The sequence below is a fragment of the Centruroides sculpturatus genome, unplaced genomic scaffold (assembly GCF_000671375.1).
Source record: "Centruroides sculpturatus isolate CEXI.00-Female unplaced genomic scaffold, Cexi_2.0 scaffold560, whole genome shotgun sequence".
Lineage (NCBI taxonomy): Eukaryota > Metazoa > Arthropoda > Arachnida > Scorpiones > Buthidae > Centruroides > Centruroides sculpturatus.
This window is the reverse complement of record NW_019384914.1, coordinates 250831-275172: the sequence shown is the minus strand read 5'-3', so window position 1 is coordinate 275172 and position 24342 is coordinate 250831. Positions and strand designations below refer to the sequence as shown.

Below are 24342 nucleotides of genomic sequence, written 5' to 3'. Positions count from 1 at the left end.
GAGCACGTGGATGGACAACACAAAGAAAGTGGTCTACAACAAAAGTTTTATTGTTGTTCGTGCAAGTATACAATATTCTCAGTGATCCCAACTCCGATACATACAACTCGCGTAACATATAATTATATCGGAAAGAGAGTGCAACAGTACTTCGCGACAATTTAAAACTGTACTTAACCTATCTTAACCTAATCTATATACTAAATAAGATAGTAGAATGAAGGGAAAATATTAATATTAAGAATAGGAAAAACAAGGGAAGACTGCTGGTGGGGTACCCGTGTTTCTTCTTTTTCTTCAGAGTCCACTCACATCGATGAAAATGAACTACCGTGATCTTCCTTCCTTCCCATGATGTCTCGCTCTCGTTGTTCTCGAATCGCTCCCTTCTCCTTCGTTACGGCGACCAGGATCTCCTCGCACTGTCCGTCCTCTCCCAACGCTAGCTCAAAAGTCCCCTTCACCCTTTCTCTCCTTGCCTCGGGGCCTACTTCCACACCCTTGTTTTTCGTTGTAGTTCTCAGAAATGTTTTACCACCAGCAGGGAAACAGGACCGTTAGAAAGTTCGAGAAAGTGTTAAACAAAAGATCGAGGAAACTTAATCATAGGCTTAATACAAAATACAAATATAAAAAAAACAACTGGTGTATCACCACAGTTGCAACGTTGTTAACCTTTTGGGAAGCATGTGAAAATTTTTCTCACAAGAAATCACATGTTGTACTTTTTACAACACTTCGAATATTTTAATTTATTTAGTAAATTTTATATGTAAATATGAATTTACATTTTCAAATGAAAATGAAAATTCTTTTAGTCTCAATTAATGCACAATTATAATCAGCATAAGAGAAAAGATTAAAAAATAGATATTTCACAAGTAAAGTAATCACACATTTTATGAAAATAATACTTACTATATGGAATAATAATACTTGTAGTCAATTTAAACATACATTTAGGAAGACATAGATGCGAGTTAACGTTAACAATATGCTATGAAATCATTAAAATAACTTTATTTAACTCAAGTTTATGAAATTATTTAAAGATAAATCAAGTAAAAATCATTTTTGTAAACGACAACTCCATAACCCAATTGTTAATTAAAACCAAATAATCTGCCAAATTATTGGGCTATAAGAAAAATAACTAAATGGTCAGAAACAAAATAATTTGTCTAGTGGTAGGAGATTATGCTACTGTCTCATGTTAATTTTAATAATTATATATTTTGAATTTAAAAGCGACAGCAGTTTTGTCAGCTTGAGAGATTAATCCTTCCACATAGTGTTTTCCCCTGCAAAAGGAATTTAGTAATTTTCTTAGAAAACAGCCAAAAACACAGGAATGCTTAGAATACTTATTTTTAAACTCTGTAGAAGGAAATGCAATTCGAAAGAAATAGATTTTGACGAATAATAAAAATCTCAACACTGGCTTCTGAATTTGTAATGAGAGGGATTTTTAAGTGTATAAAGGATTTTTTTTTTACATACGTGAAATAAATTTTTGTTTCCTATAACCCAACAACATTGAGCGGCAGTTGTGATTTTGAGTCTCGCTCAGAGCCACATACTTTTTTCCAGAAAATTCTATTCCGATAGTCCGATAATTCAGCAGATCGTTTGGCTTTTAAATTATTTTTGGTTTGTCCCATGTCTTAATTAGGCACGTGAAAATGACCAAAAAATGAGAAAAATGAGAAAATGACCTGAAAAGTGAGAAAAGTGAGCAACTCCGAGGCCTGGTATTATCACCCACACTTTTTAATGTCTTCTCCAAACTGATAACACAGGAATGTTTCTGCGAGGATGTGGGGATCAGAGTCGGAGGAATGAATATTAATAACATCCGGTCTTGCATGCATTGCCACATCCACGACAGAGCTCCAACAGATACTAGACTTACTTCAATCAGGTAGTGCAAGATATGGCATGCATATCAACAGAAAAAAGATGAAATAGATAAAAATTAATAAAGATTCCGCAGCGGACAATTCCCAAATCTTTGTAAACGGTACTTTACTGGAAGAAGTAACCAAATTCAAATATCTTGGAGTCATTATAACAAGAGATGGTAGATGTGACAAGGATATCCAAACACAAATCCAAATGGCAAAATCAACCTTCTCTAATCTCCAGAGAAAACTTACAGATAAGAAACTAAGCCTGGAGATAAAGCTTAAAGTCCTATGCTGCTACGTATGGTCTGTCTTGCTGTACGGGTGTGAGACGTGGACCCTGAATAAGGGCACGAAGAAAAGACTGACAGCATTCGAAATGTGGTGCTACTGCCACATGCTACAGATCAGCTGGACAGAGCGAGTGACAATGCACGCATGCTGGAATGGATCAGAGTGGGAGAGCGACAGCTGTTTCCTATTGTAGTGGGATGCAAAGCGAGGTACTGTGGCCCTGCCATCTGGGCCACCAACTCACTGCTTCCCATCATACTGCAGGACAGGATCCAAGGAACCCGTTCCTGGGGAAGACAGCGGAGCACCTACCTACCAGATATAGCGGAGTGGACTCAAATTAATAAGAATCAACTAATTCATGCTGCAAGAAATCTGGAGGAGTGGCAATCAATTGTTAGCAATCTCCAGCTTGGAGAAGCTACATAGAAGAAAAAGAAGATATGAACTTAATATTTTAAAACTGGAATCCAGCTGAAAAATGAATTTTTTTAACACATTACTGAGCATGCATGTATCTTCATGACATAACATTTTAAGTTTTTGGAATTTTACATTCTTTTGCTAACATTCCGTTTACAATGAAACCTGATGATGACCATTTAAAACAGAAGAAAACATTTGTTTAGATGACAATTATTGATGGTTTTATTAAAGCTGATTTTTTATTTAAATATATACCAGTAGCATTGTGGTGATTATGCTTTCAATAGCTGCTCTGGAGATACAGAGTATATAGTGGGATAGATTATGCAATGATTCATTTCTGATCTAGCAATTTTTTGCAAGTTATACACTAACTTGCAAAAAGTTATCTTGTATTAACTTGAGTTATCTGTATGATATGTACTTTATATTTTCATTTTTTTTATAATGAATAATCTTAAATTTATGTACTCACTGCTGTTTCTTGCCTTTTTCTTAGCTCTTCTTCTTCAATATATTCTTTCTCTAAGTTACGAATAGGACTTCGATAATGGATATTAACTTCTGTTTCTTGATACTTATGTGGAGAAACTACAGTAGAAAAAAACTATTAATCTTACATTATTTACATAAAATTACATATAAAAAATATTTTATCCAAGTTTACATATAATTAGCTTTCGTTCAGTTTAGTTCTCTCATTTTTCTTGCAAACTAATCTTTGTTATGAATTTGTAATGAAAGAAAGTAGGAAAAAGTAGCTAATGTAATAAGGAAATGAAGGCACTTAAAAAATTTTCAATATCAATTTATGATTATTATTTTAACTAATATGATATTTCAATAAATGTATTATAATATCTCCTTTTCAAATTACTGGAGCAATCAAATAAGAACAAAACCTTTAAATACCAGTAAAGTTCTGTTACTAGTATTTAAAGGTTTTATCTTTATTTCATTCAATAAATATATTCAAACATTATGTTCATTTAAACTTTTTCACTAAATATAAAAAAAATTCACATTAAACACATTTGTAAATGTTAATATATTAATTATTTTATTTAAAAAGCAACGATTTCTGATATAATTGGTATAAGAAATGTTCTATTCATTGTGCCTGATGCAAGGTAAAATAAATATACAGTGATGCCTCATACTTCAAATTTAATTCATTTCAAACTGCCATTCCAATTCTAAATTGTTCAAAGTCCAAAGTAATTTTACACATTACAAATAATGGAAAATGAATTAATCCATTTCCAGACACTGAACAATACCCATTTCAATAAACTAAAAACAACAAACACACATAATTTAAGATAAAAATAACTACAACCAACAGACTGCCGAAAATCTATCGGGCTAGTTTTATGCTAATTATTAAATAAATTACGTAATCAATTTGGCACTAGAGGTAAGCGTTAGGCGCCATCTCTTATTAATATTAATAATTATAAATAATTTTAATTAATTTTAAATAATTTGGAACCGCTGGGAGAAAAAATCGGCCCGGAGCGGGACTCGAACCCACAACTCCTGCTTACCGTGCAGATGCGTTGCCAGTTACGCTACCCGGACCTCCGATCCGATCTCCTCTTCCAGCGTATATAATCTAACTACTTAACCATCGACGGTTATTACAACGCCGGCTGGGGACACATTCAGTGCCCACGTCCTACTTCCCATACGGCTCTCAACCGGCCATCGCAAGCCCCGGCAAGGCGTAATATATATACAAACATCTCCAACCCGATATATANAATTTATTTATAATTATTAATATTAATAAGAGATGGCGCCTAACGCTTACCTCTAGTACCAAATTGATTACGTAATTTATTTAATAATTAGCATAAAACTAGCCCGATAGATTTTCGGCAGTCTGTTGGTTGTAGCTATATTGTATATCGGGTTGGAGATGTTTGTATAGATAAAAATAACATAATTAAATGCCCTAACTATAAATTATAAAATAAAAACAATAAATAAGTACCGTATATTCCGGCGTATAAGACGACCCCCAACTTTTACAGTTAAAATATAGAGTTTGGGATATACTTGCCCTATAAGACAACACCTGGCATATAAGACGACCCCCGACTTTTGAGAAAATTTTTCTAGGTTAAAAAGACGTCTTATACACCAGAATATACAGTAAATACTGTTAATAAAATTAATATTACATTTATTGGTTACACACCAACTTCAACATCTTACACATAATCACTGGATCCACTACATGTAGTAACTTCCTTTTTCACATCCCACTTTTGATAAGTTCCTTTTTCACCATGATTGTCAAAATTACAATCGTCCTCTTAGACTTTGTTGCTTCCACACACTTTTTAGATGTCATGATTAATATGTAAAGGTCATATTAGGTTGAGCAGAAAGTTTTTGCATATCAAATAAAAACAAAACCTTTACCAGTAACAGAACTTTAACAACTGGTATTTAAAAGTTTTGTTTCTATTTGATTACTCCAGTAATTTGAAAAGGAGATAAAAATATGCAAAAACTATTATAACTAACAGCTGTCATTACTCAACATAGATATGTGATTTAAACACAACAATTGATAAATTTAACATGATTGCTGATGTGAGATTGTATTCTTTATTTGGAAGCTTTTGTTTAGATAAAATTAAGTTGAGATGTTTCCAGATGAAAAGTATATCACCCATATTATGTTTTACAAGTTTTGGAAAGGATATACAGTAGACATTGATTATTCAAATACCAATCAACCGAAACATCAGTTAACTGAAAGCACTCCTGTCAGAAAATTCAAATTTCTGCTAGTACTGTGGCATTGCAGCACTCTCCCCCTCCCTGCCAACCTAAACTGTAGGCCTAGTTTAATGTACTACATTATGTAAGGTATGTATTTGTAAGCTGTGTGATACAAATTATATACAGTACAGTTTTGTGTTTAATATATTTTTTTGTAAATGATCAGTTATCCAGAAAAAAAAAAACAGTTATCCTAACAACCCCAGTCTCGAATTGTTTTGGATAATCAATGCTCTACTGTAATGCTATAAAAATAGTAGAAAAATTCATAGTGTTTAAATTGTATGGGATACCCAAAAGCTGTGGACAAGAAAAAATTGCAGGAAGTAATTGTTAAAAATTGATGAACAACACATGATATATATAACTAAACACATCAAAAATAAAGAAAAAAGTCCTGAAAACATTTGAGCATAACACAAGTGAAAGTGAGAGACAATTTGGGTCACAACAGATGGATTTAATGCTTCCGGCATTTTTTTCCACTACATGTGCAGTTGAATTCTGAAACAAATTTTTTTTGAATTTAGCATTTGAATTCTAAAGTGTTCAAAGTTAGAGGTACAACTGTATTTTCTTTGTATTAATAAACCAAACACACCTGATTTGTATTTGCCAAGTTATCTTCAGGCTTTAACGTTGTTCATTCCAATGGAACCTATTGGTTCCATTGGAACGAACAACGTTAAAGCCTAAAGATGGCCTATACAAATTGGCCGAAAACGTTCGAATAAAGAAAATAACTTGGCAAATACAAATCAGGTGTGTTTGGTTTATTAATATAAATAGCTAGTATTGCTGAGAAGATAGATAGATAGTATTTTCTTTGATTTAAAATTCTCAGATAAAAGTTGTAATATTTGCAATGTACTAAATGCTTTGCTATTACTGAAATCAGGTTTATTTCAGTAATCTGACAACTGCTACTTAACACTGATTATTATTAGATAATTTTCAAGTTTGTTTGCCTGATGATGCCTGTTTAACACAAGCCTGTCTGTCTGCAATTTGCATTTAATTTTCTCACTGGTATCTTAGGTTTTTGTAGTGTTTGGTTTTATTTCAGTAATATCAAAGCATTTAGTACATCAGGAGAAATACCCTGGGTATTTCTCCTGAGGTTCTATTGGGATTTCCTCCTTTACCTGTTTATTTAGGCTGAGACAAGGAGGTCCTTTGTAAACACAAGTACAGTATATAGTCTGAAATTCAACATGGATGAAAAAGTAAGTGTACTGATTTTTCATTTCAAAGTTCACAAGAGTTACATTAAACTATAAATGATTTCCTTCAAAGTACAACCCTTGTGAGGTCACACAGTGGTTCCAAAATTTTTTCACTGGTAGTACTTGAAGTCATTTTCTGTAAGAGTGTTTAGTTCATCAGTTACAACTTTTTTGATGTTTTCCACTGACCTGAAATAATGGCCTTTCAACTTGGATTTTATCTCAGGGAACAAGGCAGAAATTGCACAGAGCTAGATCCAAGCTGTATTTAGGTTGTGGGAGTGTGGGGATTTTTTCTTGGACAAAAACTCTCGAATTGATACCACTACGTGAGCACGGGCGTTATCATGGTGCAGCATCCAATCATCTGCAATGTCCCTGTGGACATGCTTGACATGTTTTCAAAGTTGTTCCAAGACACCTTTATAGAAGGCCTGATTAACTGTCTGTTCTGAAGGTAAAAATTCTTTCTGGACATTTCCACAGCTATAAAAAAAAAACGATTAGCATTGTCTTTCACATGGACCTTTGTTCCATCTAAACATCATGTTTCTCAATAAAGTGGCATCTCCATAAGCTTCCGTTAAATCTGCAAATGTCTCAGTTGCAGATTTCTTGAGTTTCACACAAAACTTTTATAGTGTAATGTTGTTCGAGATTTTTCTCCATTTCAAATGTAATGATGTGTTAAAACATTGTCATATACAGAGATTGTCCACATTTGACTTAACCAATCAACTTGAAGCAGGTCTGTATATGCTTCTAAGATATCTACTGTGTTTCCCCGAAAATAAGACAGTGTCTTATATTAATTTTTGCTCTGAAAAACGCACTAGGTCTTATTTTCAGGGAATGTCTTATTTTTTCCAGGAAGAAGAATTCACATTTATTATTGAACAAAAAAATTCCCAAGTCGAACTTAGACGAGAGTGACGTATATCCGGTGTGTCGAACTGTCACCTTTTTATAGCGTCAACATCGGACTCGATGACCAATTAGTGCTTACTGAACCGTAGCACTATGCAAATGTCATGTGGCGTAATTCCAGGCAGACCAATTAGCCATCACCAGCCGTAACGTTATGCAAATCTGTGATTCCCAAGCCATAGTCTTATGCAAATCATGCCGTGTGGCGTAATTGTCTGCTGACCAATCAGTGGCTGTACTTTCAAAAAGCCAATGGCCATCTGTCATGACCGTTGGCTTTCAACCATCTGTCGATGACCGTTACGACTAAAAAAAAACTTCGCTAGGTCTTACTTTCAGGGGGAGGTCTTATATTTCACAATTCAGCAAAACCTGTGCTAGGTCTTATTTTCTGCAAATGTCTTATTTTCGGGGAAACACGGTAGCAACATGAAATATCAATTAATGATATGTTAAGCTGCTCAGTCATTAAATAAAAAATCAGTACACTTACTTTTGGGACAGACCATGTATAACAGCCAAGTTATTCCAGGCCATGTTCTTTTGGTCACTTATTTTTGTTGAGGAACATGTTGTAGGAAGATATCTTTTTGTAAAGAAGAACTTTTACAGGCTTTAAGTAACAGATACCACAGGGACTATTTGGAACTAAAGATCAAATTTAGGATACTGAGGGTGATAAAATACAGTCATAAAAACCAAAATAACCAGCAGAAAAAAGTGAAAAAGCTAATATTTTCACCTATGTTATGGGTGAAAATGTTAATGAATGGGCATCATCAAACTAAATGAAGAGGATGATAACAAAAAACAGACTTATATGAACCTTTAACCAGTGCGTAATAAGTAAAAATGTAATACTTCCAAACGTTTTTCAAAACTCCTTCTGGGTTCTTTGTCAGGTAAATCAGCTAAGAATTTTTCGAATGGTATAAATTTCAACCTTTCAATAGTCACCGCCCCACACCTTGAGCAACTGAAATGGTTCGAAGCAATGGAGATGTTTAAAGCTTACAACACATCCTTCTGCATTAATTCAAAGAGCAATGGCCTGCAATTCTTTCAATGGCCTGGCAGTCTTTACTACAAACTTAGATTATATTCTTAGTACCAAAGAAAATACGGGAACACGTATGCTTAAGTTATGGTTATTACATCTCATACACACGTAAATATATTTTTGTTGTGTGATTTTTGACTTGATATTGACAACCATTTTATACGTTGAAGGCTAAGTTAGAACATTTTTAAACACAACACATGAACTGATGTACAGAGGAACTGGACATTGAAATTTACACGATTCGATTTTGTTCAAAAATTCTCGTATTTGTTATTCTGTTTAGAAGATCCAGATATTTACCTGACAAAGAACCCAGAAGGGGTTTTGAAAATGTTTGGAAGTATTACATTTTTACTTATTATTGTGAGAGCCAAACTTAGTGAAATAAATTGTTTAAATATTTTTTGTTGAGAGAGAAAAAGTTTAGAGAAATAAACACCAAAAACGACAATTTAAAAAGATAATTAAATTGTTTTCCCATGAACTTAGTTCCTGGTTAAAGATGATACATCGAATGTGTCACCCAGAATCTACGAAGAAGACAAAAACAAACAACTATTGGTCAGTGGTGCAACCCAGTCCTAATAAGACAGTGGAAAAAACCCAATGATACCCCCTTTATAAAAAGGAAGGGGTCAATGCGTCAAAGAGTCTCCAGAGTTAAGTGAACTAGAGGATTACTGTGTGGATTAGCCGCTGCCAGTGACTTTTAAAATCACCGCCGTGCAAGAAACCTCATCGTTCGACAGAACTGTGTAAGAAACCTCATCATTCAAAGGGACCTCTTGAGACTCATAATTAAAATCAAGGTATTTATCCTCACGCAAAGTAAATGTAAACTCTCTCTCTCTCTCATTAATACGGGTTATCGGGAAAGAAAATAACTGAAATCGAATATGATTTGTATATAGTTTAAATAGAATAATAAACGGGTATTATGTATATAAAGCAAATCTATAGAGTGTAATTCCTCTGATTCTCTCCTTCTGCCTCCATCCTGGAACCAAAAGTCCGCACATGCGACCGTTCACAAAAAGAAAATTAACGGCCAATATTTACTTTTCTGTGTCTGTTTCAAGACACAGTGCTGTCATCCTGACAGGGCGCCAAAGAGGTGCCAACCCTGCGGTCACATTATGCACCAGTTAAAGGTTCATGTAAGTCGGTTTTTTTTGTTATATATACCCCAATGTGCGGTTCTAGATATGATGATGATAACTGAGAGACTTCTTCGTAAGGGCCTTCATTCATCTGACATACAAGAAGACACATAAAGAGCACAAAACTATTGCCTGGTATGCTGCTTTAGATGGCTACTCTCCACACACCAAAAGCCTTATATGTTGTCTTTCCTCTGCAACTTCTATCATGCTGAACATTTGTACCTGGGACACCATATATAAGACCATCACATGACAGAAGACTAGCTGCCCTGTACAAAGAAATATTCAGAAACAATAACTGTTGTTTAGCTTTTTAAATAAGTCCCTCAGTTTTCAATCTTTTCTACAACACTAAAGACCGTCTTGACATACATCTCCAACTAGGCATCTATTCCATCCCTGTTACTGATCACAGAACCAACTGCAAGTTGGAATACATAGATGCTACAATGCACTCTTTAAACACTTGCCTCAAATAGCATCAGAATTCCAACATAAAAGGGTCAGCCAACACTGCATTAGCTATCTTTGCCTCTGACCCCAACACAGATGTGCATTTTTACATGCATGCCTCATACATAGTCCCACTCAGCAACAACTTCTCAGACTTGTAGAGCAAGTTGAAATTTACAACACTGCCCACAACTTTTGCAATGTAGATTAATTCCCCTTGCGTGGAAGTTGTTCTGCAAACTGTAAATTTACTATCTTCTCCCCTCCCTCTCTCTTATGTCACCTCCCCTCTTTACACTTGTATGGCAATCCCTCGTTAGTTTTAACAGCTCTGTCATTTAGCTTGATAATGCCCGTTCAACATGAATGAAAATGTTAGCTCTTTCACTTTTTTCTGCTGGTTATTTTGGTTTTTGTGGCTGTTTTTTTTCAAATCAAGTTTACCCAGTTGTAAGTAGTTGTGTTCTACTGAGAGTGATGTTAGAGTAATCCAGTGTTCTATTGATACTATGAGTCCACAGCTGCATCAGTATCTTGGATGATGAGAATGACTATCACTGGCAAAAGAGATGTACAAAGATGGTTGAACTTTCCATTAGTTACATCAAAGGTACTCTACTGCAATGATTGATGAAAAGCTAGCAGAAAAGCTGGTGTAATGCTGCAATAGGACAGTCAACTTGCATCTTTCTGTCTGATGTTGGCATAACTCCTTTATGTACAAACTGGTTGATGATTCAAATCCTAACTGGTCACATGAAGTTCTCTATTATTAGCCCAAATTTTAGTAGATTATTTCTGCTACTGTGAGTACCTATGCGCAAATGTTTTACTTAGACTTCAATGTTTGAATTAGGTTATGTGGCAAGTAATATAATGATAGAATGTTTACAAACACAACTTTAAGTCACGTGATTTTTTCTGCCAAAATTTAATTATGTGCCATGAGATAGAAAAGGTTGAAAAACATTACCCTAACTTGTTGTAAGCTAACTCATTCGTTATTTGTTAGTTCCACAGATCTACTTTCCACAAAACCATTACTATTGTATTATATTGTATTAGTAAATATAATTGTAAATTAAATTTTTTAGTATTTACTTACATTGTTATTCTTTTTATTTATTATATCTTAATCTGCAGGTTATCTGTTATCTGAGAATCTTTTGCCCAATGGCATTTCCAAGTATATGTAAAATAAATAAATAAAAAATGCATTGCAAAGTCCAGCTGCCTTTCCAAATGAGAGGATGTCAATTTTGGCAGTGCTTGCATTTTAATGTATGCTTGATTTGTAGACTTTTCCAGAACAAATATCATTGTTCTTAATGTTACATGTAGCTGTAGTAAAGCTTTTAATCTGACTAGATGACATACCAGAGGCTGTAGCTGTTCTCAATACTGCCCTGTCATCTCTGGCAGAAAGTTTTTTTGGCCTACCATAATGTTTAGCTTTGCCATAATTGTCAGGGTCCTTTAAGTACTTGTGAACTACCATCTTTGATCTTTGTAGTAGGCCTGCAGTGACACATTCAGATTTCCCAGTCTTTCAATGCATATATCTAGCCTTTTTCTTCATCTGTTAATGTTTTACCAGATCCCATTTTTACTGAAGGTTGAAAACACACAATATGGACATATGCAAATTACATTACAATATCTATTGTATTTTAGAATGTTGTAAAATATGAATTTTTGATCCGAATCTCAAACATTTTCCCAGGCAAACTGCAAGCAATAATTTGTGTATCTGAATTTCTTAAATATGAAAAAGTTTTACTTCATATTTGGTTTATGGTCATTTTAATACCTAAACAGCAACATATTTACAGGAGATCAGTTAATTTTAATGGGAAGTTTGAAAACTCAGGTAATCTCAAACTTTTCGCAGGACTGTATATAAATTTGCACATATAATACTTTTATCTTTTATTCTGCTATTAAAACTAGCATCTTCATCATTTTCTCAGTCCACAATAAGTTGTTTGGAGGACTCTACCGTACATACTACTTAGATATATGTAATAGTTTTGTAAGTTTGCTAACTCATGTAATGTGTATGCTATACATACAGATTATAAGGGTAATTCATAACTTAGTCATTTAATCTTAAATAGGCAACTGAAAGTTAATGGTACATTCATAAAATTGTAGGAGTTAAACACATGTTTACCTAGCCAATCATAGTAGTGTTGCCACCAGGCCAGTTTTCACCCAGTCAAGCTGGTTTTTTAAATTCATGATCCAGACTAATTATTAAGAGTATTTTATTTTAATGGTTAAAGACTTTAACTTCACACCCCCACCCAAACTTATTCCAAACTTATCCCTAGGCTAAGAGTGACAGAAAATGTACTTTTAAAATTCTAACTTGCACTCTGGAAAATATTAGGTTTGTTCCAACACAAGTCCGTAACTAATTTAAAACTGGCATGCGCATTGTTTAGTTCTTGGCTGTAAAATGACATTGCTCATGCCTCGTACAGTTTCTAATTCAAACCAGTTAGGGGTTTGTGTTAGAACACATCTATTGTAAAGTGAATGTAACAGTTTCAGTTTTCAAGTTTATAATTTCTATTTTAATTAATTAATTTATTTAATATGACAACTATCATCTCCTTTCTGTTCCCATGTAACAGTTAGTCAAAAAGTCCAAAAGTGCCTTCTCCAGGGTCCTTCACTCCTATATATATACTCTTCACAAAACTCATCAGACTGATTCTTAGGAGCAAAAGGAGTGCATTTCCTCAACAGTGGCATAGATCCACCATCAGTAAAGAGGATAGATAGTTCAAAAATGGTACAAGGAAACCAAGAACAAAAGCACAGGGAAAGAATATAATAAAATTATAGAAACTATGACATACTGTCACAATATACACATTTCTAAAGCTTTTGACTCTGTTTTACTGGAATGTATTCCAAAAATATTAAGTGACAAATTTCAGATATATCTAATATTTGTTTGTTGGAAAAACAATTATTTTTGTTACAGATATGCAAAACTAGCAGATGAGCTCGACGTTGCTTGGGCAAAAAGTAACGATAGCATAGATTAAGATTACTAGATTATATCCAAGTTTACACTTTTCACTGGATGCAAAAATTAAATCCCCCTATTCTGAAGCTAATTAGAGAATTTTTAGATAGGTCTAAAAATAGTTCAATTTCCCAAAAAATGCAAAAAAACCACATCTACAATCTACAGTAGAAGCAGAGTTCTTCAGGACAATTGTTAATCCTCTCCCTCATCCCAATGGGGGAATTTCGAAAAACTCTTTCTTAGTGTGCATTCTCATGACGTACCCTAACTGTGTACTAAATTTCAACTTTCAACTCCTAACCATTTGGGCTCTGCACTTATTATTATTATTATCAACCCATCAATTATATTTTACAATTAGAGTCAAATTTATGAGAAATTTCATTTTCACTATTCTATTTATCGAATATCTAATAAAGAAAAAATGATTCAAATAATTATTGAGTTTTAACTGTCTTCAGTATTTAAAAAGATTTTTTAAGTAACCTAAAAAATAAAAAGTAAATAACTTATAAAATAAAAAGAAATTTCAGAAAATTTTTCATTATAATGGAGAATTAACTTACTTGATGATAATCTTACTTGAATAAAATGATTAATTTTTAATTCTAAAATCTAAAAACTCTTGTTTGAAACATTATATTTTGAATTTTCGAATAAATTCAAATATTTGTTTGAATTTGTTTATTTTGGATTTGTTGTTTTGGGGTTACCCAAAAAGTGGAAATGATAATATGAATAATATAAATATTAATTAATTGTCAAAATGTATACCATATGTGCCACTATTTATTTTCCTTCTTTATTATTTACACTTTATACTAACTAAAACTAACTCTTTCCTCGGGTGTAGAATTTCCTTACATCCATTTTTAGTGTGCATTGTCATGGCATATCCTAACACTGTACCAAATTTCAACTCTCAACTCCTAACCGTTCAGACTCTGTGCTTATTATCATCATCTAGTTTCACCTGGTGCAAGAATTAGGTCCCCCCTCTTTTGAGCATAATTAGAAAATTTTAGATAGGTCTAAAAATATGTTCAATTTCCCACAAAAACACAAAAAACCACATCTAAAATAGTACAGTAGAAGCAGAGTTTTCAGAGTAATCCTTAAATCTCTTCCTCTCTCCCACGGGGGATTTCAAAAAATCTCTTCTTAGTGTGCATTCTCTTAGCATACCCTAACTGTACAAAATTTCAAATTTCAACTCCTAACTGTTTGAGCTCTGTGCTTATTATTATTATTATGTTGGGTTTTGTGAGTTATACTCGGTTCACACCAGTGGCTGTGTACTATGCTGGACCAGAGTCAAGGCATAGCAACCAAAACAAAACTAAAATTAAATAAGTGTGTCAGTGTGTGTGTGACTGTATTCAGGAATTTCCTAACAATGTGGCATGTATTCAATATAATGGCCTTCTGTAGTGTGATGTATGTATTTCTATTCAATTGTAATGTTCCCAGGCTTTTGTGTAATGTGTGTGGTATCACACATGTACAGGAGAGAACGACAGGTACAATAAGCACTCTATCCATCCTCCACAGATACCTTATTTCCTGGACGAGTTCTGTGTACTTTTTTCAGTGCATGTGTTTTGTACATCGTGAGTGTTTGGAATGGATATGTCTATAATGTATGTGATTTTATTGTGTTTGTCAACAAGTATGATGTCTGGTCTGTTATGGTAAATTGTTTTATCTGTGATTATGGCTCTGTTGTAATACATTTTGTGCATGTTATTTTCCAATACTGTCTGTGGAATATACTTGTAGTATGGTTCGTGAATGTCTACCAAGTTGTGATTCTTTGCAAGCTCTTGGTGTATTATATTTGCTACTTGATTATGTCTGTGTAAATAATCTGTTTGTGCCAAGAGCTTGCACCCAGAAGTGATGTGTTGTATAGTTTCTGGCATGATGTGACATTTTCTGCATGTGTCATTTGTGAATGTTGTATCTTTGAGTATGTGTTTTCTGTAGTTTTTAGTATTTATGACCTGATCCTGTATGGCAATCATGAATCCTTCCGTCTCCCCAAAATGACATCCCCAATCTAACCAGCTGTTTGATGCAGTTTTGTCAACAAAATCCTGGGCCAGGTCATACAGATGCTTGCCATGGACTGCCTTTCGAGCCCACGATTGCTTGATGTTGTCTACGCTTTTTATGTGTTGCGTCATGTCTGTATGATGTGAGTGTAAGTTTAATGGTGTGCTATTTGAGTCTGCTAGAGTTACTGCTTTATGTAATTGTGATGTTTCTTGTTTCCTGTAGAAAAACTCTCGCAGTGACTGTATTTGTTTGTAGTGAAGGTTAACTATGTCAATCAGGCCACGTCCGCCATCTTTACGTGGAAGGGTTAATCTTTCTGTGGCGGATTTAGGATGATGTTGTTTATGCTTAGTAAGTGTTGTTCTTGTTTTCCTTTGGAGTTGCTCGAGATCTGTGTGAGTCCAATGTATAACTCCAAAAGAGTATGTGAGTACTGGGATGACATATGTGTTTATTGCTTTAACTGTGTGTTTTGCATTTAACTGTGTTTTGAGAATGGCATTTAACCTAATTAATCTTTGCTTTATTTGTGTATGTTCTGTTAGTTTGGCCTGTTGGAATCCTAAATACTTGTAGAACTCACCCTCTTCCATGGATTCAATAACATCTCCATTTCCAAGTGCAAAATCTTCTTTCTTCAGGATTCCTTTTTCTATGTGAAGTTTTTTACATTTGTCTAAGCCAAACTCCATTTGTATGTCCTTAGTGTATGTGTGATTTGTAGCTGATGAAGTTGTTTCTGTGTGGATGCATAAAGTTTTATGTCGTCCATGTACATGAAATGTGACAGTGTAAACTGTGTTGTTTTTCATGTCTGATATTGTAGCCATAATGCGTGTTGCTTAACATGTTGGATAATGGGTTCAAGGCTAGGCAGAACCAGAGAGGACTCAAGGAATCTCCTTGAAAAATTCCTTGCCTAATGAATATTTCATTTGTTTGTATGGAAGCATTACTAACCCTGAGATACAGTGTTGTTCTCCAGTGCTGCATAGTGTTTTGGAAGAATGCAATGAGTGATGGATGTATTTTGGAAGAATGCAATGAGTGATGGATGTATTTTGTACATGTGTAGAATATGTAGCAGCCAACTGTATGGAACACTGTCGAATGCTTTTCTGTAGTCTATATATGCCATGTGTATGTTTCTGTGTTGTTAGTGTGCTTGTCGTAGAATGACAATCTATGAGTAACTGTTCTTTGCATCCCCTGTGATTTCTGTGTAAAGTGTACTTAGTCTATTTGTTAATAAAAAGTTGATTTGATTTATATTTTATACAATGCCCAAACTTAAAAGGGGAGAAGCACTTGCCAGTTCTGAATTTTCTTTTGAATATTAAAGTTGATATCGTCAACGATATTATTTTTAGTTGTCAAAATTGCCCTTTGAAATAGCCACTCCGAATAATAATAATAAGAAAAGCAGAGCCTAAATGGTTAGGAGTTAAAAATTGAAATTTGGTACACAGTTAGGGTGCGTCATGAGAACATACACTAAGAAGAGATTTTTCAAAATTCCTCCTGTGGGAGAAAGGGACAGGATTAAGGCTTCCCATGAAGAACTCTGTTTCTATTATATTTTAGATGCCAATTTTACATTTTTGATTACGTTTTAATAGGGTACATCATGAGAATATACACTAAGAAAGGATTTTTTGAAATTCTCCCGTGGGGAAGTGTTAACAATGGAAGTAGTTAAGTAACAATTGAAGTGTTAAGAGAAAGCGACATGCAAGATTTACAGGCACAGATGCAGTTTTTTGCGTTTTTGTGGAAAATTGACCATATTTTTAGACCTATGTAAAAATTCTCTAATTAGTCTGGAAACGGGACCTAATTCTTGCATTCTGTAAAAACGGATAAGATTGGCTATAATGTAATTTTAATCTTAATCTTAATGTTTTCAAATAGTCAAGGACCGTTATATGTGAGTAATGGGGATGGCTTTTGGAAGCGTGTGACGCACATGTTTCAGCTGATTTTTCATAAGTAAAAGGGTATGAATAACAGAAAAAAGTGAAAAGTGAATAGTGAAGTGTGTGAAAAGTAAAAATAAAAAAAAAACAATGCCAAAGTGTAAGAAAGAATTTTTGCAGTCTCCAATCATATCTCAAAGGCAAAAGATCGCATGAAGAAATGAAACCACAGAAGAAAGAAAAGTACATCTAACGTTGCTACGAGAAAATTATCAATAAAACAGAAATATTCAGACAGAAGAGCAACTTAAAAATTATAGGGAAACACATCAAATCAGAGAAAGATTATGTAAAGGAAGAGAAACAATTTTTTTATATACAGAAAAAAATTTTATTACTTATAAATGTATGAACAAATAAAAACCCAGCAAAGCAGGTACTTGCAGCTAGTAAGAAATAAATGAATGAGTAAATAAATAAATACATTATCAATCAATCAACCAATCAATCAACATTTATTTGTTATGGCTTTCGCCTTTACAANATGTGCGGTTCTAGATATGATGATGATAACTGAGAGACTTCTTCGTAAGGGCCTTCATTCATCTGACATACAAGAAGACACATAAAGAGCACAAAACTATTGCCTGGTATGCTGCTTTAGATGGCTACTCTCCACACACCAAAAGCCTTATATGTTGTCTTTCCTCTGCAACTTCTATCATGCTGAACATTTGTACCTGGGACACCATATATAAGACCATCACATGACAGAAGACTAGCTGCCCTGTACAAAGAAATATTCAGAAACAATAACTGTTGTTTAGCTTTTTAAATAAGTCCCTCAGTTTTCAATCTTTTCTACAACACTAAAGACCGTCTTGACATACATCTCCAACTAGGCATCTATTCCATCCCTGTTACTGATCACAGAACCAACTGCAAGTTGGAATACATAGATGCTACAATGCACTCTTTAAACACTTGCCTCAAATAGCATCAGAATTCCAACATAAAAGGGTCAGCCAACACTGCATTAGCTATCTTTGCCTCTGACCCCAACACAGATGTGCATTTTTACATGCATGCCTCATACATAGTCCCACTCAGCAACAACTTCTCAGACTTGTAGAGCAAGTTGAAATTTACAACACTGCCCACAACTTTTGCAATGTAGATTAATTCCCCTTGCGTGGAAGTTGTTCTGCAAACTGTAAATTTACTATCTTCTCCCCTCCCTCTCTCTTATGTCACCTCCCCTCTTTACACTTGTATGGCAATCCCTCGTTAGTTTTAACAGCTCTGTCATTTAGCTTGATAATGCCCGTTCAACATGAATGAAAATGTTAGCTCTTTCACTTTTTTCTGCTGGTTATTTTGGTTTTTGTGGCTGTTTTTTTTCAAATCAAGTTTACCCAGTTGTAAGTAGTTGTGTTCTACTGAGAGTGATGTTAGAGTAATCCAGTGTTCTATTGATACTATGAGTCCACAGCTGCATCAGTATCTTGGATGATGAGAATGACTATCACTGGCAAAAGAGATGTACAAAGATGGTTGAACTTTCCATTAGTTACATCAAAGGTACTCTACTGCAATGATTGATGAAAAGCTAGCAGAAAAGCTGGTGTAATGCTGCAATAGGACAGTCAACTTGCATCTTTCTGTCTGATGTTGGCATAACTCCTTTATGTACAAACTGGTTGATGATTCAAATCCTAACTGGTCACATGAAGTTCTCTATTATTAGCCCAAATTTTAGTAGATTATTTCTGCTACTGTGAGTACCTATGCGCAAATGTTTTACTTAGACTTCAATGTTTGAATTAGGTTATGTGGCAAGTAATATAATGATAGAATGTTTACAAACACAACTTTAAGTCACGTGATTTTTTCTGCCAAAATTTAATTATGTGCCATGAGATAGAAAAGGTTGAAAAACATTACCCTAACTTGTTGTAAGCTAACTCATTCGTTATTTGTTAGTTCCACAGATCTACTTTCCACAAAACCATTACTATTGTATTATATTGTATTAGTAAATATAATTGTAAATTAAATTTTTTAGTATTTACTTACATTGTTATTCTTTTTATTTATTATATCTTAATCTGCAGGTTATCTGTTATCTGAGAATCTTTTGCCCAATGGCATTTCCAAGTATATGTAAAATAAATAAATAAAAAATGCATTGCAAAGTCCAGCTGCCTTTCCAAATGAGAGGATGTCAATTTTGGCAGTGCTTGCATTTTAATGTATGCTTGATTTGTAGACTTTTCCAGAACAAATATCATTGTTCTTAATGTTACATGTAGCTGTAGTAAAGCTTTTAATCTGACTAGATGACATACCAGAGGCTGTAGCTGTTCTCAATACTGCCCTGTCATCTCTGGCAGAAAGTTTTTTTGGCCTACCATAATGTTTAGCTTTGCCATAATTGTCAGGGTCCTTTAAGTACTTGTGAACTACCATCTTTGATCTTTGTAGTAGGCCTGCAGTGACACATTCAGATTTCCCAGTCTTTCAATGCATATATCTTGCCTTTTTCTTCATCTGTTAATGTTTTACCAGATCCCATTTTTACTGAAGGTTGAAAACACACAATATGGACATATGCAAATTACATTACAATATCTATTGTATTTTAGAATGTTGTAAAATATGAATTTTTGATCCGAATCTCAAACATTTTCCCAGGCAAACTGCAAGCAATAATTTGTGTATCTGAATTTCTTAAATATGAAAAAGTTTTACTTCATATTTGGTTTATGGTCATTTTAATACCTAAACAGCAACATATTTACAGGAGATCAGTTAATTTTAATGGGAAGTTTGAAAACTCAGGTAATCTCAAACTTTTCGCAGGACTGTATATAAATTTGCACATATAATACTTTTATCTTTTATTCTGCTATTAAAACTAGCATCTTCATCATTTTCTCAGTCCACAATAAGTTGTTTGGAGGACTCTACCGTACATACTACTTAGATATATGTAATAGTTTTGTAAGTTTGCTAACTCATGTAATGTGTATGCTATACATACAGATTATAAGGGTAATTCATAACTTAGTCATTTAATCTTAAATAGGCAACTGAAAGTTAATGGTACATTCATAAAATTGTAGGAGTTAAACACATGTTTACCTAGCCAATCATAGTAGTGTTGCCACCAGGCCAGTTTTCACCCAGTCAAGCTGGTTTTTTAAATTCATGATCCAGACTAATTATTAAGAGTATTTTATTTTAATGGTTAAAGACTTTAACTTCACACCCCCACCCAAACTTATTCCAAACTTATCCCTAGGCTAAGAGTGACAGAAAATGTACTTTTAAAATTCTAACTTGCACTCTGGAAAATATTAGGTTTGTTCCAACACAAGTCCGTAACTAATTTAAAACTGGCATGCGCATTGTTTAGTTCTTGGCTGTAAAATGACATTGCTCATGCCTCGTACAGTTTCTAATTCAAACCAGTTAGGGGTTTGTGTTAGAACACATCTATTGTAAAGTGAATGTAACAGTTTCAGTTTTCAAGTTTATAATTTCTATTTTAATTAATTAATTTATTTAATATGACAACTATCATCTCCTTTCTGTTCCCATGTAACAGTTAGTCAAAAAGTCCAAAAGTGCCTTCTCCAGGGTCCTTCACTCCTATATATATACTCTTCACAAAACTCATCAGACTGATTCTTAGGAGCAAAAGGAGTGCATTTCCTCAACAGTGGCATAGATCCACCATCAGTAAAGAGGATAGATAGTTCAAAAATGGTACAAGGAAACCAAGAACAAAAGCACAGGGAAAGAATATAATAAAATTATAGAAACTATGACATACTGTCACAATATACACATTTCTAAAGCTTTTGACTCTGTTTTACTGGAATGTATTCTAAAAATATTAAGTGACAAATTTCAGATATATCTAATATTTGTTTGTTGGAAAAACAATTATTTTTGTTACAGATATGCAAAACTAGCAGATGAGCTCGACGTTGCTTGGGCAAAAAGTAACGATAGCATAGATTAAGATTACTAGATTATATCCAAGTTTACACTTTTCACTGGATGCAAAAATTAAATCCCCCTATTCTGAAGCTAATTAGAGAATTTTTAGATAGGTCTAAAAATAGTTCAATTTCCCAAAAAATGCAAAAAAACCACATCTACAATCTACAGTAGAAGCAGAGTTCTTCAGGACAATTGTTAATCCTCTCCCTCATCCCAATGGGGGAATTTCGAAAAACTCTTTCTTAGTGTGCATTCTCATGACGTACCCTAACTGTGTACTAAATTTCAACTTTCAACTCCTAACCATTTGGGCTCTGCACTTATTATTATTATTATCAACCCATCAATTATATTTTACAATTAGAGTCAAATTTATGAGAAATTTCATTTTCACTATTCTATTTATCGAATATCTAATAAAGAAAAAATGATTCAAATAATTATTGAGTTTTAACTGTCTTCAGTATTTAAAAAGATTTTTTAAGTAACCTAAAAAATAAAAAGTAAATAACTTATAAAATAANGTCTATGTCAGATTTAACAAAAAGATTCAAACTTTACATTCTAATTGACATTCTAACAATTTTTAAAAAACAAATTGAAATAAGATTTGGAATGCAAATGGCTGCATATCTCAACCTGATATTAAACATAACATATATGTATAAAATATTACATAATATGACATACTGTAGTGATAAATACATTGTCAAAGAATTCAATATATCTAAATAAATTACAATAAAACTGCAAAACTAAAATCAAATATCAACAAAAAAGATTAAAACTATAAAAATAAAAGACCAAGAAAAGATACGTTTAAGACAACTTGTTGTAAGCTTGATTTACTCAATGTTTACTATGTATAGTGTATGTCGTCTGATCGCTGTATTGGGTGGTCTACCACTGACTGCAGCACCTTCAATAATGTTTCTTTTTCTTTATAATTAATACATTGAACTGCCCTCAAAGCAAGGAATATTTATAAGTCTCTAGTGTTCTTAGTTTATGAGTGTGAAAAACTCTTTTTAACAGTTTCACTTGGTTCCAGCATTTTTTAAATACAAAATGGGAACCAATTAGTAAAATTTTTTCTCTTAATTCATTCCCATTTTGTTTATAAAATGATTTTACTAAACCAAACGATTACAGTAATTAATTGAGCTATGGCGATTATTTGGTTTAGTATCAATGCATTGAGTTTCAGGAAGTTTATTATATATACAAATATTGTTAACTGAATATACAGTAGAGCGTCGTTTATCCAAAAGCTGGTTATCCAAAAGCATTCCAGTCAGCAAATTTAAATTTTTGCTAGTGTTGTGGCGTTGCAATCTTTGGCTAAGTCTTGGACTAATCCAATATTTTTTTGTTTGTGTATGTGTTTTAGCTGGCAGCACTGGCTCTTTTGTGTGATGTTTTTCTGAGGACTGTGTGTCATGCTGAATCGAACATTTTTGATACTATATTAACTTCTAAAGTATATTCTGTGTGTAGCGTCTTTGTAATCCAAACAATAATTTTGGTAGACAATCGAACAGCAATTGGTTAGAAAACGTTATGTTTGATTTAAAATATTTCTAATTCAGATGCATTTCGGGTTGGCTTGTATTCCCAACCCCTCTTCAGTGCTGTTAAAATTACAAAAAATATAAGGTGAGTCACAACATTGGTGAGTAGGACATAACAAAAATGCGAGGTGATGATAACATAAAATGCTTACATGTTATATAATAGTACATCATAGACTTATTTGACAATATTTTTATTACATGGTAGTATGATTATTTCCTATAATATGAAAAACGATGGTAAAAGGGGGGAGGTTGCTTAACACATCATTTATATGTTTTTTGTGTGTCAAAACATTTATATGTTTTGTTTTATTCTAAAGTATAATTTTTTTGTTTTTATATTTTTCAATATATTTATTTTGTNTATGCTAACTAAAACTAACTCTTTCCTCGGGTGTAGAATTTCCTTACATCCATTTTTAGTGTGCATTGTCATGGCATATCCTAACACTGTACCAAATTTCAACTCTCAACTCCTAACCGTTCAGACTCTGTGCTTATTATCATCATCTAGTTTCACCTGGTGCAAGAATTAGGTCCCCCCCTCTTTTGAGCATAATTAGAAAATTTTAGATAGGTCTAAAAATATGTTCAATTTCCCACAAAAACACAAAAAACCACATCTAAAATAGTACAGTAGAAGCAGAGTTTTCAGAGTAATCCTTAAATCTCTTCCTCTCTCCCACGGGGGATTTCAAAAAATCTCTTCTTAGTGTGCATTCTCTTAGCATACCCTAACTGTACAAAATTTCAAATTTCAACTCCTAACTGTTTGAGCTCTGTGCTTATTATTATTATTATGTTGGGTTTTGTGAGTTATACTCGGTTCACACCAGTGGCTGTGTACTATGCTGGACCAGAGTCAAGGCATAGCAACCAAAACAAAACTAAAATTAAATAAGTGTGTCAGTGTGTGTGTGACTGTATTCAGGAATTTCCTAACAATGTGGCATGTATTCAATATAATGGCCTTCTGTAGTGTGATGTATGTATTTCTATTCAATTGTAATGTTCCCAGGCTTTTGTGTAATGTGTGTGGTATCACACATGTACAGGAGAGAACGACAGGTACAATAAGCACTCTATCCATCCTCCACAGATACCTTATTTCCTGGACGAGTTCTGTGTACTTTTTTCAGTGCATGTGTTTTGTACATCGTGAGTGTTTGGAATGGATATGTCTATAATGTATGTGATTTTATTGTGTTTGTCAACGAGTATGATGTCTGGTCTGTTATGGTAAATTGTTTTATCTGTGATTATGGCTCTGTTGTAATACATTTTGTGCATGTTATTTTCCAATACTGTCTGTGGAATATACTTGTAGTATGGTTCGTGAATGTCTACCAAGTTGTGATTCTTTGCAAGCTCTTGGTGTATTATATTTGCTACTTGATTATGTCTGTGTAAATAATCTGTCTGTGCCAAGAGCTTGCAACCAGAAGTGATGTGTTGTATAGTTTCTGGCATGATGTGACATTTTCTGCA

At 33.6% G+C, this 24342-nt stretch overlaps 1 protein-coding gene across 1 annotated transcript in view; it reads right to left on the bottom strand.

Annotated features, from left to right (window-relative positions):
• LOC111631709 overlaps positions 1–24342 on the bottom strand; it is a 334641-nt gene that overhangs the window by 174567 nt on the left and 135732 nt on the right. The window contains exon 14 of the mRNA XM_023376015.1: positions 3100–3215. Coding sequence (XP_023231783.1) covers positions 3100–3215 — 116 coding nt within the window. The remainder of the gene's footprint in view (positions 1–3099; positions 3216–24342) is intronic.